The sequence below is a fragment of the Ascaphus truei genome, chromosome 1 (genome assembly GCF_040206685.1).
Source record: "Ascaphus truei isolate aAscTru1 chromosome 1, aAscTru1.hap1, whole genome shotgun sequence".
Classification (NCBI taxonomy): Eukaryota; Metazoa; Chordata; class Amphibia; order Anura; family Ascaphidae; genus Ascaphus; species Ascaphus truei.
In genome coordinates this window covers 550789297-550807277 of record NC_134483.1, presented here as the reverse complement: position 1 = coordinate 550807277, position 17981 = coordinate 550789297, and the positions used below count along the sequence as shown (strand labels likewise).

The following is a 17981-nucleotide window of genomic DNA, read 5'->3' as shown; positions in this document are numbered from 1 at the left end:
GCTCTGGTTTGAGCCTTCTCCGCCCACAAATAAACAGTGAGGGTGACAAAACCCTTTGAAAAATACTTAAGTCCTAGACATTGGGTCGCCTCTAGGGCCATCTGCTATCCTGGTATGCAAAGGAATTTCCTCTGGATTCTATCCATACCTTGGGACACAGTATTAAACATAAAACATAAACGTATAAAAATATCCGGTTCCGTTGGGCTCAGCAGGTCCAAACTTCCCAGTTCTCAAGGCCGGAACTGGGACACCATATGGTCCAAAAAGCGACATGCTACGACCTTTGGAACCGGAGTTACACAAATGCACCTTAAATCATTTTTCATTTTAATACAAAAATCTCCGCTAAAAGAAATCTCAGCTTTTCACTAAATCCCCATTGAAAACAACGGGCTCCGCCGCCATGGGTTTCAATGGAGCAACTCCGCCGTTGTAGTCAATGGAGTTTCCTGCCATAGACTTTCAATGGGGAACTACCGCCTTTGAAGTCTATGAGAAAATCCACAAATCTTTACATTCGTCCATACTCCGTCTGGTTGGTCTGAGGGGGCTGGGAATGGGCATGCATTAAAGCCAGAACCTTGGCTACATGCCACCCAAAAATTCCTAAAATTCAGCATTTCACACTTAGTCATTTTTCTGAGCCGTTTCTGCCGCCGCCAGCAAAGCCTATGGCGCGACCCGCTCTATCTGGTTCGACCCTTATCGGGGGTCCAGGATTCGGGGACCCGGTTGTGATCGAGTGGGGGGAAGCCTAGGAACTAGGGGCAAAAAGAATTTTATTTCTAGGTGCCCTAGAACTGTTTATTCCCACGCCAATTGACGTTGAACTTGACTTGTAAGTGATCAAAGCTCTCCTATTGAAAATGTATCCGCTTTGCGGTTAAGCGGTTTGGACGGCAGCCAACTTGTTCCTGGAAAGCTCTCTCGAGGATTTCTCCATTGAAGTCAATGAGCCCATTGACTTTCAATGGGAAACCGCCGCTCTCCCTCTCGAACGCCACCTGCTGGTCTTCTCAGGAACAGGACTCCACAGCAAGATTCCCCATTAGAAAGCATTGAGCCCTAATGGCGGCCTATGGGAACCTGCAAAATGGTGCCTGAAAAGGCGGGAAAATAACACAAAGGGCTATAATCACTATACCACTATTAACCGTTGTGCTCCCGGATGGATCCCAGTGTGTGTGAGCTGCAGACCAGATGTTACAATAAAACAGGGGAAACAGGGAAATACACATTTACAGGTTATAACAGGGGTTAAATCACATTTCTGGACCTCAGCCCAGTTAACCCCTTGTCTCCCTGGTGAGGTTAGAAGGTGGCCAATTGGGGTTTAACCCCTTTAATCCCGGGCCAAATCCTCTCCATCGTCACAGTGTCAATTGAATTAATCAAGGTCTACAGACAGGGTTGGGGGAGAACAGCTTCAAGGTATTTTGTAGAAGGGGTGGGCTCATGAAGGGGCCCTAAAAAAGAATTGTACTTAAGTCTGGGGGAGGTTGTTACAAGTCAGATCTGACCAGGGGCATGCTTGGATAGCATGGCAGACCTCATATTCTGAACCAGTGCCTCTCTGGGAAAAGTCCATAGCATGTGGTAATGTACTGTATAGGATTTTCTGTTTTACCCCTTTTATTTTAAGAAGCTGTTCTGCCTTATATTGTAGTTGTATGTTTATTTTGTAATACCTTTTCTGTAATTCAAGCACTGTATTTTTATATATATATTAAACCATTTAATAAGTAATGCTTTGGGCTCTGCATGAACTTTGTGCACGCTGGAGAGAATAACTTGCTAAATTCAGGCACATGTTACTACAACTGATTGTGTGTTAGAGTGCATAGTTTTTCCTATAATAAACAGGGACCTGAGGCCCTGGCGGATATTTTAGTCTAAGATCTTTTATCATATCTGCATAACCTCAGGTGGTGGCAGTGGATGTTTATGATGTGCAATTGAGTAGGGGGTTAATACTAACTCGCTGGTTCCTTGCAGAGGAGAAAGGGGGGTTGCTAGAGAAGCCTTTGTGTATTAACCCTGGTTGCATATCTAAAGTCACGTGCTCACTTGTGTGCTGTTCGTGGCGGTGGTATATTGGGACGGCTTGAGGAGAGATACAACCCATTTGAGGGACCCCTGAGTGGGTGAAGGGTGGGTACGCTTGCGAGCGTCGGTATTAACCCTTGTCCCGTATGCAGGTCACGTGCTAGCAGGGGGGTCGTACGTGACAATCTGTTATTTGTATTATTTGTTATGTATATGATTGTCACGTGTATTACTACTGTGAAGCGCTATGTACACTAATGGCGCTATATAAATAAATAAATAGAGACATACATAATTACATATTAATATGAGCCGCATTGCCCCGATCGTCACAGAGGACAGTCGGGATATCTCTGGTCTGGTATCCTTTGTCAGTTTCATCACTTACAAAAATATTTACAGGCGGTCCTCGCTTATCCGCCGGAATCCGTCCCGCAAACCGCCATCGGATAACGGACAGTCGGATTGCGGGTCCACGTTAATCCGCTGCGGTGAGCGTCGGATAAGCGGTTCCGATGTCGGATAATGCATCCATCGGACTGGATTATGCGGTGTCGAATAAGCTGTTCGACGGAAAACGGACCGTCGGATACCGAGGTTAAATATGTATATATCTATATTAGTATGTTTTTCTGGATGACTGGCTTTTGGTGATTTCTTTTGGTGTATGATGTGTGTGATACATTTGCGTATAGTGCCCCTGACATACAGACGGGTAGAGTTCTATTGGGACATTTCAATGTTTGCCGGAGCTTGATGGTTCTCTCTTTTACCCTTTCCCTCACCCTTTTGCTTCCCCCTCTGCTGATTTTCTCCAGTCATTAATATTTTTGGGTGGAGTTCTTCCTCTTTATATATAGGGGTAATATAGATCTTCATCTTTTTTCTATGACTGCAACCATGTGTATATTATATATTACTCTAGTAGTATTCTGTGTAGTTGAACACAATAAGCTGAGATTGATTTGCATATACAATGATACACAGCGCTTTATACATCATGGGATCTAATGTATTTGGCTATTATATATATATTATATACACTAACACCTTTAGTGTTGTAGATGCTGATTTGCGGCTTGGGGACAGTATACACAGAAGTAATGTTCTGGATTATGTATCATGTACATTTATTACGTATAAACTCTCTTTAGCTCTTGATTAGAATCTGGGTACATACTGATGTTACTTTCTTGCTGGTGCTATGGACGGCGGCTGCTGCTGCGTATTCAATCCTTTCACAGTGTTTCCTTCTGTGGCAGGGATGGCATTACATAGCATCTCACTTTTAATGAGCCATCAATGATAGCCCCCAATTACGCCCTCTTTGTTGCTCAGCACAGACACATTAAAAGGTCTTCACCAGTCACACACAATTTCTTGTATTTTTAAAATAATTTCTAACTAACATTAACCCCGGAAGTACCAGATTGATTACAATACTCAATATCTCTCGCCATTTTTATTACACTGTACTTTGTTTGACGGTAAAATCAGCACGCTATTACTGCTATATACAATGGTGACACTGTAGCCTCCATTCAACTTTTTTTTCTTCAATTTCTGTCCCCCCACCCTTTCCTTTTTTATTTACATCGCCATTTCATGTGCAAAACATAATAAATAATAATAACTTGTATTTGATTAAATATGTTACAGCAAGCAAATGGTCAATCAGATAACGAAACATGCTTCTCCTCTGTGTGCAGTCTCTGATGTGAAACAAGATGTGAGCTTTGGGTAAAACATTTCCCACATTCAGCGCAAACAAATGGTTTCTCTCCTGAGTGAATTCTTTGATGTCGAACAAGATTGGGTTTCCTGGTAAAACATTTCCCACATTCAGAGCAAACACATGGTTTCTCTCCTGAGTGACTTCTCTGATGTCGAACAAGATGTGCGTTGCAGGTAAAACATTTCCCACATTCAGAGCAAACACATGGTTTCTCTCCTGTGTGACTTCTCTGATGTCGAACAAGATTTGAGTTGCAAGTAAAACATTTCCCACATTCAGAGCAAAAAAATGACTTTTCTGCTGTGTGGATCTTCCTGTGCATATTAAGACTATTCTTACTACTAAAGCATTTCCCACATTCAGAGCAAACACACGGTTTCTCTCCTGAGTGAATTGCCTGATGTTGAACAAGATTTGAGTTGAAGGTAAAACATTTCCCACATTCAGAGCAAACAAAGGGTTTCTCTCCTGTGTGAATTTTCTGATGTCTAACCAGATATGATTTAGAAGCAAAGCATTTGTGGCATTCAGAGCACTTGTGCCGTCTCACTGTGGTGTGTTTTCGTTGGTGAATTGTATAATCTGTTTCACTTTTAAAGTTATCACAGTCACTGCTCTCATACTTCATTACTGACAAGTTCTTGTGAATTTTCTGTGCATTAGCGTTTCCCTCGTCACACTCAATATGAGTAGCTGCATATTCTGTCCCTGTATGTTTTCTGAGAGTATAAATGTGGGAGGCTGTGGGATTTCCTTCATCACATGAAGTTGATTGCTGAGCCATAATTGTCACAGATTTTCTTTGACTTTTGCTTGATTTATTTTGCCTCAAGCAATTTTCTCCCGGATCCTGAGTAACAACAGTGTTATCTTCATTTACACAATCTGGTGAGCAGAGAGGGGTGTGACATCCTGCAGATGTATTTCTGCTCATGGATCCATCTGTTGGAAATAAATTCACTGTGAGTAAAGATGTTCATTAATAGCTTAAAATAATGTAACATTTCTAGTTGAACATTTCAGTTAGTATGTAAGGATCCGTCGTAGGCTCCGCCCCTGCCAAGGTTCAGTTGCTTGATTGGTTCCAGATTCAATCCTGCCTGCAGGCGCTATCCGGCATCTGATTTGCTGATCTCCTGTTTAGGCTCAGCCCTTCCACCAGGAATACACCTTGTGGCGTTTGCTGGTCGCAAGCACCCTACATAGTATCATTGTGCCGTGCCGTGCCTTGTTTGCATTGGACTTCACTGCTACCTCCTATCCTCGACCCCGGCTTACTCTTGACCATTCTGCTCTCTCCTACCCATGACCCGGCTAAAGTGACCTGTATCTTTCCAACCCTCGACCTCGTTTTGCCTCCTACGATCCTACATTCTCCTACCCCGACACGGCTATCCACTACTACGAACCTGCACATCGGACTGTGGCAGTGAAAGGGTTAACCAGGCCAATAATAAAGGTATTATGCCTGGCTGGTTAACCCTAAACCTTGTTGGGACTGAAGGGGTTAAAACGTGTGGCCACCATAATGCCATGTTTTCCCCTACACTATCTTTATAGTCCCTGTTTTGCAGCCCCAGCAGCTAGTTAAATGAATGAATGAGGAATGTGCTAACTGTATTTGCAACACAAGGGGGAGCTTCTCGCGCTAAATTGAAGAAGTGTGCCTGCGAGTAAGTAGCTGCATTAAAGATAGGTATCAGTTTCCAGACCACAAACGTTGAAACCGCAAAGTCAATTAAATAAGTGGTCTGCGGTTTAGCTGAAGTACCTTCTTGCTACAATCTTTCCGGCTGTCTCATTATCCACTTGAGGTGAATTGGTGGCGCGTGTCTGCGGTTACCGATCAAAGCCAGCACGGATACATTGTATGCCGGCTTGTAACCCAGACCGATTATAGGTCAAACCGCAACCCGCATCACAGAGCCCCCTCAATTAAGTGGATAACTTGCGCTAGGAAAGAGCTAGCACTCTAATTTTTGGAGTTCAGCCAGTTAACAAAGTACCACGAATATACATATGAGTTTTATAGTTGTTGCATATACAGAACATACATTTATAATTAAACTGTATTCCAATGGTGTTTTAAATGCAAAAGCAAGAACCTCTTTCCTGCCGGTCTGGCAATGAATCCATTAACATGCCCATATGTTATGGATGAATGACCTGAGGGATTTTTCATCTCTGTACTTCAAAGGGCACCATGCTAAGTTGGTGCCCTAGTGTCTAGAGAAGTCCGGAGTTGAAAAGCCTCAGAGGTCCTAGGTGTTAGGGTGGCCGGGATATGGTAAAGTACCAGATACCGGTGTGAAGTACGGGCGCTTCACAATTGGTAGCCAAACCCACGACTTACTGTCGCCAGGTAAGAGCTTCGGCCCGGTATGCTAAGTAGCTCAGGTGTGAGGTTAACGCATGCTCTTAGCAGATCGGGAAGCAACTTCTGCCCGTTCTATGAACTCCTGGCAAGTCTGGGATAGGTGGGAAAAGTTGTTCCCACGAGAGGATTGGGTGTGTGTGTTAGGAATAGGACACTTAACCCTATAAGAATGCCTGCAGCCCCCTCCTAGTCAGATTCATCTAAGCTTTAAATACACAGATTCCCAACAAGCTCTGAGAAACCCCAACCATTACCACATAATATAAATATATATATATATATATATGTGTCAAAAGGAGTGCTAGTGGGCGTGGCTAAATGTATACAACAAAAAACAAACAAAGATGTCCAAAGCTACTTCCAATGTGACAAAAATACACAGTGCAATACCTATATATCTCTTGAAAAAGGGTAATTTAGTTTAACCCTTTGGCCAAAGTGTCTTAAACCTTCTGCCACTTTGAAGGCATGACCGTAGCAGGTCCTAACACTCACCTGGGTTAAAATTCTTATTTACCTGTATAATTACAGAAAGAATAATCGCATTGGATCTGTCGTAACCTGGCAAAATGAACCTAACCTGCCAGGTTACGACAGATCCAATGCGATCATTCTTCCTGTAATTATACAGATGTACACTGTACACTGTACAATTACACTGTGTGTTTTTGTCACATTAGAAGTAGCTTTGGGCATCTTTGTTTGTTTTTTGTTGTATTGATCTAAGCTTTATACACAAACGTCCAAGCTCTAGCGTCAGCGGTTCCGGAGTGTGAGGGGTTAACAACATCGTAACCAAGGATCGTGCCCCTCTTCCAGAATTCGTTTGAGCTAAGGATTCCCGAACAAATCCTGTAAGGACATTACGAAATCTTTCCTTTCGGCGGAGATATAGGGGTGGCAAGTTGTGCCCCTAGCCAAGGATTGTCGCACGGCTCACATCGCGCTCCCACTTGCATGCGTGCAGGGGTGTCCAGAGACTTTGTTTCGTTCCGTGGACATTTTATTTAGTTTCCCCATCCCCGTAAGTGTTTATTGACGGTAATTGTGAAGTATTTTGTGTTTGTCTTAAAAGGAAATACATTACAATTTATTTTACCAGCCTTGTCCAGCTCAGTCCAGAATCCCGGTATTAATTTGTTGGTAAGAACTGGTCTACCGTGACATGGACGTGACTTCGCGTCTCTAGGTTGGTGTTTTCTAATTCCCACCTCGGCCTTACGGTCTTGTCCGGTTTGTGGCGAGGATCCGTTACAGTATAAAATACACGTCTCTAACTGCAATCGGTATGTGACTGGAGAAGGCCAAAGCACCTAAGTGGTAAACTTACCTTTTATATAAGGTACCCATGTCTGGTGCAGATGTAGAGGTTATGGCATCCATTAACGCAATGTGTTATTTCACAGTAGTGCTATTGAAAACACGTTATTTAACTCAGTATTTTATCTGTTAAAGGTGTGATAACGTCAGCTATAGCTGTATGTGGAATAACGCCAGGAGTACTCAGGAGACATCTAAAGACAGATTAGAGAAACCCAGACAGAGTTAGAGGGATCCTCAAAAATATCCAGTCTTGACATCCCAACTATAAACGCACCAGCTCGTGACAGAGAAGAACACCTGCTTGTCCTGCTCTGTAACTTGTTTCTTGTTCCTGACACAAACCTCCCACGAGTTATTAAAATTGCCAAGAAGAAAACAAAGTGTAACCTGAGCTCCTGTTTGCTGGATCCCCCCTGGACTGATTCCCTATTACTACTTGACCTCTCTGTAGCATTTGACACCGTGGACCACCCTCTTCTTCACATTCTCCATACTCTTGGTATTTGTAACAAAGCTCTATCCTGGATCTCCTCTTATCTCTCCCATCGTACTTTCAGTGTCTATTTTGCCAACACCTCCTCCTCCTCTATCGATCTTTCTGTGAGGGTACCCCAGGGCTCTGTCCTGGGACCTCTTCTCTTTTCTCTGTACACACTTTCTCTATGTGACCTGTTAGATCTCTACAGATCAGGTCCTTTTCTAGGGCAAGCAAAACACAACTTCTTCCGGGAGCACATGGAACGCAACGGATATGGGATGCTTTCAAATAGTATGGCAGACGAGCTCGGAGCTGTAAGAAATCAGAGGAGACTATGGCTGAATTCTTACAACTGAGTTTTAATGGTTCACGAAGCAGTTTTTATACATAAGGCAGGGACAAAAATACAGTTGTCATCTGTTACAAATATGGGTACACATCCAAATTTACATGTAACCTTCACATAATGCCTTTTCTGTAGATCTTAAAACATTTAACTGCTGAGCAAGAGAATATACAATGGTGACTTATAAGGCAGTGCTGTCCTTCTTAACAGCATATGACAGATTCAACAACAGCTGCTTTCAAAGCTAATCACAATAGTCTCAGAAAGAAATAGCCATGCCAGCGTATACTGTTTAACCTTATCAATTCCAGAGCTGGCAGAAGACAGTTTTAACCTTACATGACCTAATCACATTTCTTGTGTTTAAATATCACCTCTATGCTGACGACACACAAATTTACTTTTCAACCCCTGACCTTACACCTGCTGTACAGACCAAAGTTTCTGAATGTCTCTCTGCGATATCATCCTGGATGGCCTTCCGCCGACTTAAACTCAACATGGCAAAATCAGAGCTCCTCATACTTCCTCCCAAACCTGGCCCTATTACCTCCTTCCACATTACTGTTGGAAGTACCATCATTCACCCAGTAGCCCAAGCACGCTGCCTGGGGGTCACACTCGACTCCTCTCTCACATCCTCCCCTCACATTCAAAACGTATCTAAAACCTGTCACGTTTTACTCCGCAATATTACGAAGATATGCCTTTTCCTCTGCTACTCGACTGCTAAACCGTTTACTCAGGCCCTCATTCTCTCCCGTCTCAATTACTGTAACCTCCTGCTGTCCGGCCTACCTGCCTCTCACCTTTCTCCCCTGCAATCTATCCTTAACAGTGATGCCAGAATCACTCGACTCTTTCCTAAATCTGTCTCAGCGTCTCCCCTGCTGAAATCTCTATCCTGGCTTCCAATCAAATCCTGCATCTGGCACTCAATTCTCCTCCTCACTTTTAAAGCTTTACATTCTTCTGCCCCTTCTTGCATCTCAGCCATAATTTCTCGCTATGCACCATCCCAACTCTTGCGTTCTTCTCAAGGATGTCTTCTCTCTACCCCCTTTGTATCTAAAGCCCTCTCCTACCTTAAACCTTTCTCACTGACTGCCCCACACCTCTGGAATGCCCTTCCCTTCAATACCCGACTAGCACCATCTCTATCCACCTTTAAAACCCACTTGCTTAAAGAAGCATATGAGTAGCATCGTGGCTAATACTATACACGATACATAAAGCTTGCCCCCCTGCAGACACAATTACCAGAACGCCCTCCCACTGTCTCTGTACGTTCTCCCTTCCAATTAGATTGTAAGCTCTTTGGAGCAGGGACTCCTCTTGTCTTCCCCAATGTTACTTTTATGTCTGAAGCACTTATTCCCATGATTTGTTATTTGTAGTTATTTGTTATTTATATGATTGTCACGTGTATTACTACTGTGAAGCGCTATGTACATTAATGGTGCTATATAAATAAAGACATACATACATACAATGAGAGAAACCTCCTCTTACCCAGTGAGCTGAGGTTCTGGTTATTCTCCATCACATCCTTGTAAGACCCCCTGTGTCCTTCTAAATACTCCCATTCCTCCATGGAGAAATATATAGCAACATCATCACACTTTATAGGCACCTGAAACACAGAGAACCCCCCACTCAGTATTCAGATATAATAACTGGTCCTGTAAGAATCTTTTACTTATGGAAAGCCAGGTGAGCAAGGGAGAGAGGAAAATACAGATACATGGAACAAAGTTTGTACAAGACCAGGCTGAATGAAGACATAAAGACGGTAAAATGTAACAGTGCCCAGCAGCCCTCACCTCTCCGGTCAGCAGGTGAATGATCTTGTTGGTGAGTTCCAGGATCTTCTCAGACATCAGCTTCTTGTCATTGCTTCTCTCATGTATCAGGGAGTTAGTTGGATGCTCCATGTCGGGTCTCTGGGACCTGCAGAATCCTTCTGGCACACAGGGCCTGCTGCTGTCTGTGACACACTCACCATGCTTCTTCACAACTATACAATCCTACATATAGAGAGACAGTAATAAATATCACTGTGCAGAGTAAGAGACAATCGTGGATATGTGTCATATTCCTGCAGATTTGTTGCTTATCAGTGAGAGGGACAAATTTCGTGTCACCAGCTCTATACTCACGTAATCTATTCAGTGGCCTCCCCACCAATTCTGTCTATTGTATCACTGACTTTACTACACCACACTCACTGACCCAACTGTGCCAATATGAGCACAAAGATCATGGATTGTACAAACATTACACATAATATGTAATAAGTACAGGACTTGTGACATTCTGTGGCGATTACAGAATAATGTAACACAGGCACAATACATCCATACAAAAAAGTGAGAGTGCGCAGCTAATGCAAGGTGAAACACACACAGTGATCTCAATGTGGAATAAACAATATTGTAGACCTTGTAGGTGTAAGTATCACTAATATTGCGTCTGCAGCATTTCTTGGGGGGTGGCTCGACACCCCTAGAACTGGAGGAAAAACAAGAGACCAAGGCGCACAATGCACATAGTGAAGCACAATTATAAAAGTTAATTTTACTAAAGGATAATAAGTTCTGCGTACATCAGAATAAGAACAATCAAGCAATGCATCAGTGGGGTTACCACACAGAGGGACAGCTGGACACGTCACTCTTCACCCAATGCAGAGGAGGAAGCAGGGGACCAGCGGTCATCTATCCAGACAGGGAGGTCCTCATCGTCTGTAGATAGCACTCCCTCCGTCTCAGGGTGTTAAGATGGTAAGTCCACCGTGTAAAGTTCCGCAAACAAGTCCCACAACTGGGTACAGCAGCCTCCGTCAGAGCTACCAGTGCTGGATGCCAACAGCACGCCGCTACACCTCGTGGGGCGCCTGTCGATGACGTCACGGGCTTCTCCTCGACTGCAATGCACAGGGAAGCGTTCACTGCAGAGCACCTGACACAATAAATTGCACAATACATCCATGTGATAATCTATATAATACTATACATGTTATCTCTTCCTTCAATCTCTACACATGGATGTTTGAATGAGTGCGCATCCATTAGGATCTAAGAGGGATATCTCAGTCCCCTGCTACACAATTGGGTCTGCAAGGAGAGATACGAATGCACTTCTCAACCTTGACCAACTTCAACTTCGCTGAATTTGGCTGAATCTGAGCAGACAATATATCCCTATACACTTCAGAATTCATCCGGCTGCTTCTGTCTTCTGTCACATCGTCAGTAAACACTAGTGACCCAGTGCCATTGTAAGCCATGCATGCCCATGCCATCACACTGCCTCCACCGTGTTTTACAGATGATGTGGTATGCTTCAGATCATGAGCCGTTCCAAGCCTTCTCCATGCTTTTTTCTTCCCATCATTCTGGTACAGGTTGATCTTAGTTTCATCTGCCAAAGAATGCTGTTCCAGAACTGGGCTGGCTTTTTTAGATATTGTTTGGCAAAGTCTAATCTGGCCTTTCTATTCTTGAGGCTTATGAATGGTTTGCACCTTGTGGTGAACTCTCTGTATTTGCTCTCGTTAAGTCTTCTCTTTATGGTAGACTTGGATAATGATATGCCTACCTCCTGGAGAGTGTTCTTCACTTGGCTGGATGCTGTGAAGGGGTTTTTCTTTACCATGGAAAGGATCCTACGATCATCCACCATTGTTGTCTTCCATGGATGTCCAGGCTTTTTGTGTTGCAAAGCTCACCAGTGCGTTCTTTTTTTCTCAGAATGTACCAAACTGTTGATTTGGCCACTCCTAATGTTCCTGCTATCTCTCTGATGGATTTTCTTTTTTTTTTTGCAGCCTAAGGATGCCCTGTTCTAATTGCATTGAGAGCTCCTTTGACCGCATGTTGTGGGTTCACAGCAACAGCTTCCAAATGCGAATGCCACACCTGGAATCAACTCCAGACCTTTTACCTGCTTAACTGATGATATAACAAAGGAATAGCCCACACCTGTCCATGAAACAGCTTTGAGTCAGTTGTCCAATTACTTTTGGTCCCTTGAAAAAGAGGGGGCTACATATTAAAGAGATGTAATTCCTAAACCCTTCCTCCAATTTGGATGTGAATATACTCGAATTAAAGCTGATAGACTGCACTTTAAGCCAATATTCATTATTTAACTGTAACTTGAATTTATTTTGGTACACAGCCAAAATAACAAAACTTGTATCAGTGTCCAATTATTTCCAGATCTAACTGTATGTGGGTACCTCTGCTATACTGGGGCATCCCTGCTATACTTAGGACTCCGTGTATACCTGCAGATATATTTTAACCCCTTCATACCCATTTACCTTGTCTGGAAGATGCTGCAGCAGGGATCCTGGCGGTGAGTCATAAGAACGTTTCCAGGGTCCGAGGTTGGCGGAGTAATGCACTTATCTGTATCTGAAGATGTCACTCCATCTCCGGATACAACTTTTGGGGTATCCCATAACTCCGGAACCCCGCGACATAGACACATTCTGCAAAGACTTTCTCTGCCAAACCCACCCCGAAACTTGCACCCTAGAAATCTCCCGATCCTAGCATCCCAGTAAAGGCAAAAATCACATAATTTTTTAATGTCGCAAAATCAGTATACAGTTGCAGTAATACATTTTTTACTTCTGGGTCCCAGAGTTGACACTCTAAGACCCTAACACACGGGTCAGGGTTAACCAAGTGGGCTTGACCTTTATTATAAGCCTGGTTAACCCCCTTCACCGTCACTGGCAGGGAGGCCTGTTAGCAGTATGTTACAATAATCCAGATGGGAGAGGATAAGGGCATGCATTTGAGTTTAGCAGTAGAAGATTGAAAGAAGAAAGTACAGATCTTGGCAACATTACAGAGGAAGAAGCAACAAATTTTAGTCATGCCATGAATGGAGAAGGAAAGGGAGGTGTCAAATGTCTCTCCAATGCAACGCACTGTGGCGACAGGATAGATGGTAGTACCATTTATGGTGATGGAAAAAGGGGATATTGAGTTCAGGTTGTGGAGAAAATACGAGGTTCTCAGTTTTAAACATTACATTTTAGGTGGTGGAGCAACATCCACGAGAAGATAATGTGTAGGAGGCAATCTGAGACTTGGAACTGGATTGAAGGTGTGAGGGAAGGGGTGGTTAGATATATCTGCATAGAGATGATACCCAAAGACGAAGACATGTTACCAACAGAGACAGGTCCCATTTGTAGTGAAAGAGATAAGAGAGGTGTCATTTTGACAGTCACCAGCAGCTCTCACCTCTCCGGTCAGCAGGTAGATAATCTCCAGGGTGTGATCCAAGATCATCTCAGTCATCTGCTTTTTGTCCTTGTTCATGATCAGTGAGTTAGTCAGATGCTCCAAGAATGGGCTCTAGTCCGTGTGGAAGTGTGGAAGTGTCTCACCCTGTGGTGACCTCTGCAGTTACTGGAATATATTGTACTTGTATTTCATAGCAATATCATCCTACACATGGGGAGAGAGAGGGATGTATATAACACCCTGCAGTGACAGAAATGGATACAATGGAAAAAGTGTCCCTCCTGTCTGTGTCACCCTGCAGTGGGAGGGACAGATGTGAGGGTCTGTGGGTCCTGTCTGTGTCACCCTGCAGTGGGAGGGACAGATGTGAGGGACTGTGGGACCTGTCTGTGTCACCCTGCAGTGGGAGGGATTGTGTCTCCTGTCTGTGTCACCCTGCAGTGGAAGGGACTGATGTGAGGGACTGTGTGTCCTGTCACCCTGCAGTGGGAGGGACAGATGTGAGGGACTGTGGGTCCTGTTTGTGTCACCCTGCAGTGGGAGGGACAGATGTGAGGGACTATGAAGCCTGTCACGTGAGACCAGGACAATTATACCAGGATAGCAAGGACCAGACAGAACAACGTTTATTTAGACTGGAGTCCACAGGCACAAAACAATATAAGATTTAAGGCACAAATTCCCCAAAACCTGGATTACGGGGGGTGGGGGGGGGAGTAAATCCTTGCTTGCTATGTGCTGAGCACCGCTTCAATAGGCTTACCCAGGTCAGCTTCCACTCTCCGCGGGTCTTTGGACCCCCAAGACAGTAAGGATGCTATTATGAGAATAAAATGTTACTCTCGTCTATTTGACCAAGCCTCGTTCTGGGTGAATGTAGAAAAAACACTGACTAGCAAGATAATCTCTGGTACTGACATCGGCTGCCCTTTGCATAGATTCCCCATCTCCGTAGGAACACGTGCAAGAAGGGTGCCGCCATATCAGTGTGCGGATGCTACGTGCTGGCCAATCACTGAGCGAGGGCTGTGGGCGGTGATCATGCTTCTAGGACAGCCCACAGGGGTGGTGTAACAGGGACTTATCCCGTTTGGATAAAGCTGCCTCAGAGCTCTGAATCCAGCATGGAGCTGGTTAATTGCAGCCACTCAATTAGCCAGTCTCCACCTGGACTAATCAGAGCTCTGTGAAAAAGCCTCATGTGAGACACAGGGGGGATTTTCCTCAGCACACAATGACATGAGGAAAGGGTCTTGAATACCCAGGAGGACTGTGTATTGACGGCAAGACAGAAGGGGACCAGACCTCTTTTCCTGGACACAGAGGACCCAGGAACCTGCCAGAGGCTGGACCCTCATGCACACCTGGACACCACTGACCTGAAGGGCCACCTGCTTAAAGGAACCGCTGAGACTGGTAGGCTGGAAAGGGGCTGATCCTCCCAGTCTTGTAAGAGAGGGACTGGGGAAGTAAGTTAGCCCTTACAAAGTGTTTGTTTTTTTCTATATTTTTGTTTGCTGTGCTGTTTAAAAGGGACAGGCTCAATAAAGCCATATGTTAATTTCACCCTAAACGGTCTCCATTTGCATACCTCTGCACACAGCTCTTACAGGTGGGTTTATGTGGAGTGGGAAAATCAAACCTAGCAATAGGAATCGTGCTGACGTGTCTAATACCCAGTAACAGTTCACAGGGCCGGCCCGAGACCTCCCACACAGATAGGCGCCTCTGAGCCTGGGATGAAAAAAGGCGTGTGTGTATGTGTTTAAGTGTAATATATATATATATATATATATATATATATATATATGTGTATGTGTATATATATATATATATTTTTTTTCCTGGACACAGAGGACCCAGGAACCTGCCAGAGGCCGAACCCTCATGCACACCTGGACACCACTGACCTGAAGGGCCACCTGCTTTAAGGTACCGCTGAGACTGGTAGGCTGGAAAGGGGCTGATCCTCCCAGTCTTGTAAGAGAGGGACTGGGGAAGTAACTTAGCCCTTACAAAGTGATAATAATAAACTAATACATACTAAGCGCTCAACCTATTTCAATTGTGGTGATTAATCAAACTTATTGACCAATAAACAAACCGTAGTGATAATAGAGTGATATTAAATAAATATACAATCAACAATGTATACATATAAACCCCCATGTGTAATGTGATAAATAATAGGGGCTGGCTGCCTTAGGACAAGGAAACAACAAGTCTATCCATGGAGCCTTGTATCAAAACATGAAATGTATTAGGACACTCCTTGGCGCACTACCAGGTATAAGGAATCCTAGGTAAATGGAACAATACAATCCTGAATCCCAGAGGTGGAAACAGTCCGTTTGCCGCACAGATGAACTTTCTGGGGTGTCTTGGAGGTAGATCAAATTCTAAAACCAAACAGACAGAAAAGACCATTGCGCAGTAATCTCTTGAAAAGGAGATCTCATACACTTAGCAGCTAACTACTTACATATATGCAAGTAGTATAGGACCTCGAGAGGTATCTTTGTCTTGAGCTTCAGTGTATAGGACTGGATAGCAATTGGTCTCAGATTCTTCTGTACTTCTGCCTTCTCCACAGCTTTACAAGTTCTCAGTCACGGTGCCCATAAAATGCAATAATAAAACACATAGTGCGGTACCGTAACAAAATTTATTAAAAAGAACTAAGATCACAAAAGAATGCACTCACAGGCTAAGGGATCTTTTAGCCGGATTACAGACGTGCCGTCCGCAGGCGTGACTGTCGGGTGCAGGTGATGAGGCTGGATCCTACGTCTATCTCCTCCTCGCGGCCACGACTCGGAGCCCAGGTCCACCTCTGCTGACGTCACTACTGCGCCACCGCTCGCCTCCTCAGCCCGCTGGTCCAACCTAGTGACGTCAGTAGATACCGTGTTGATTCCACGAAGTCAGGAGACAGCGCACAATTCTCAAGCAAATAAAGTGTATATTGATAATAGGGCACAAATTTCCAACGTTTCGGTCCCCCAAAACGGGACCTTCCTCAGGGTTGTGCAGTGGGGAAAGAATAAAACATACAATTATATACCCCTAAAAACCAGTGTGAACAATCAAACAATTAGTCAAATAAGCTCCAAAGTAATTAAAGCAGGTAAATGCCCGCCAACCCTGTGTGTCAGACTATCTCTATGGTGCAATGCTGCTGCCGCCATTGTTGAGAGTTCAGTCAGATATAATGAATTAGTCTGTTACACCTGCGTGTAGTTATTAATCCCTTCGCGTGGCCGCTGTGGTTGCTTGGCAACCTGTGTAAGCGTCCTGCTGGAGGATCCTGATAACCTCATGTTGCGGCCGCCATTTTGAAATGTAGTTTGCACATGCGCAGTAGCTGCTTGGCAACCTGTCAGCGTCCTGCTGTAGGAGCTGAAATGTAGTTTGCACATGCGCAGTGGCTGATAGGTTCTCCTGTACAAAGCTTCCGTGGTTGCTAAGCAACCCGTTTTTCAGTCAGACCGCGTCTGAGTGACGTGTGGCTGGCGGCTCCATATTAATCACACCAGGGACCAAAATTAAGTATGGGGCAGAAGAAAAAAAGGTGTCAAACCCAGTTCTAACAACATTAGTGAGGGGACAATACACAGGTGTAGGTGGTGTTTGCTGCATGATACAGTCACCGTGCACACTGTGCATAGTGTGCCCCCATGCACTGCCCAGCAATGAGTCTCTGCTGGGAGGGATAATGAAGCTAAGTGGAGGCTGAACTAACACAACAGGCTAATAATGCCCCTCAATATAGGAACTATATCCATTATAGTCACGCATTATCACAGCACCCTGCAATGAAACAATTCCTGAGTGTGTGAAGTTATGTACTGTGTATACTGTCAGATGAACACAAATATTGTAAGAGAGGGACACAGATAGTCTTATCATCTGCTGTCTGCTACAATTAACCTGAATGATGCTCCTGTTGACGGGCTGGTACTCCCTGAAGAGGTCTTGTAGGGATATATATTAGCCTGGTGATCCCACTGGATCCTTAGTCTGTACGTACTGACGCAATATCATTGTTGGTCTGGGAGATCTTGTGGTAGATATTCCGTGGTCACTGGTTGGTGTTATATCGGTATCGATATATATATATTGCAGAATAAATTAGTTCTTCAGTATTCGATGATACCTTTTTTATTTGGACTAACAATTTATGTCATAGGACAAGCTTTCGATAGTCCTATGACATAAATTGTTAGCCCAAATAAAAAAAGGTATCAGCTAATACTGAAGAACTAATTTATTCTGCACTATCGCAACTGGACTAACACGGCTATTTCCGCTATATATACTTACTATATATACTTACTATATATAGTATATATATATATATATATATATATATATATATATATATACACACACATATACATATATAT

General features: G+C 43.9%; 1 protein-coding gene across 1 annotated transcript in view; it reads right to left on the bottom strand.

The window, feature by feature from the left end:
- The window catches only part of LOC142466324 (uncharacterized), an 83747-nt gene extending 66849 nt beyond the window's left edge, over positions 1 to 16898 (bottom strand). Inside the window, exons 1-6 of the mRNA XM_075571220.1 lie at positions 15860 to 16898; positions 13573 to 13779; positions 10132 to 10335; positions 9821 to 9941; positions 3722 to 4726; positions 2450 to 2612 (exon numbers count right to left, since the gene is read on the bottom strand). Of these exons, the coding sequence (XP_075427335.1) occupies positions 2450 to 2612; positions 3722 to 4726; positions 9821 to 9941; positions 10132 to 10335; positions 13573 to 13650 (1571 nt within the window). The 5' untranslated portion in view covers positions 13651 to 13779; positions 15860 to 16898. The remainder of the gene's footprint in view (positions 1 to 2449; positions 2613 to 3721; positions 4727 to 9820; positions 9942 to 10131; positions 10336 to 13572; positions 13780 to 15859) is intronic.
- Positions 16899 to 17981: the final 1083 nt, after the last annotated feature.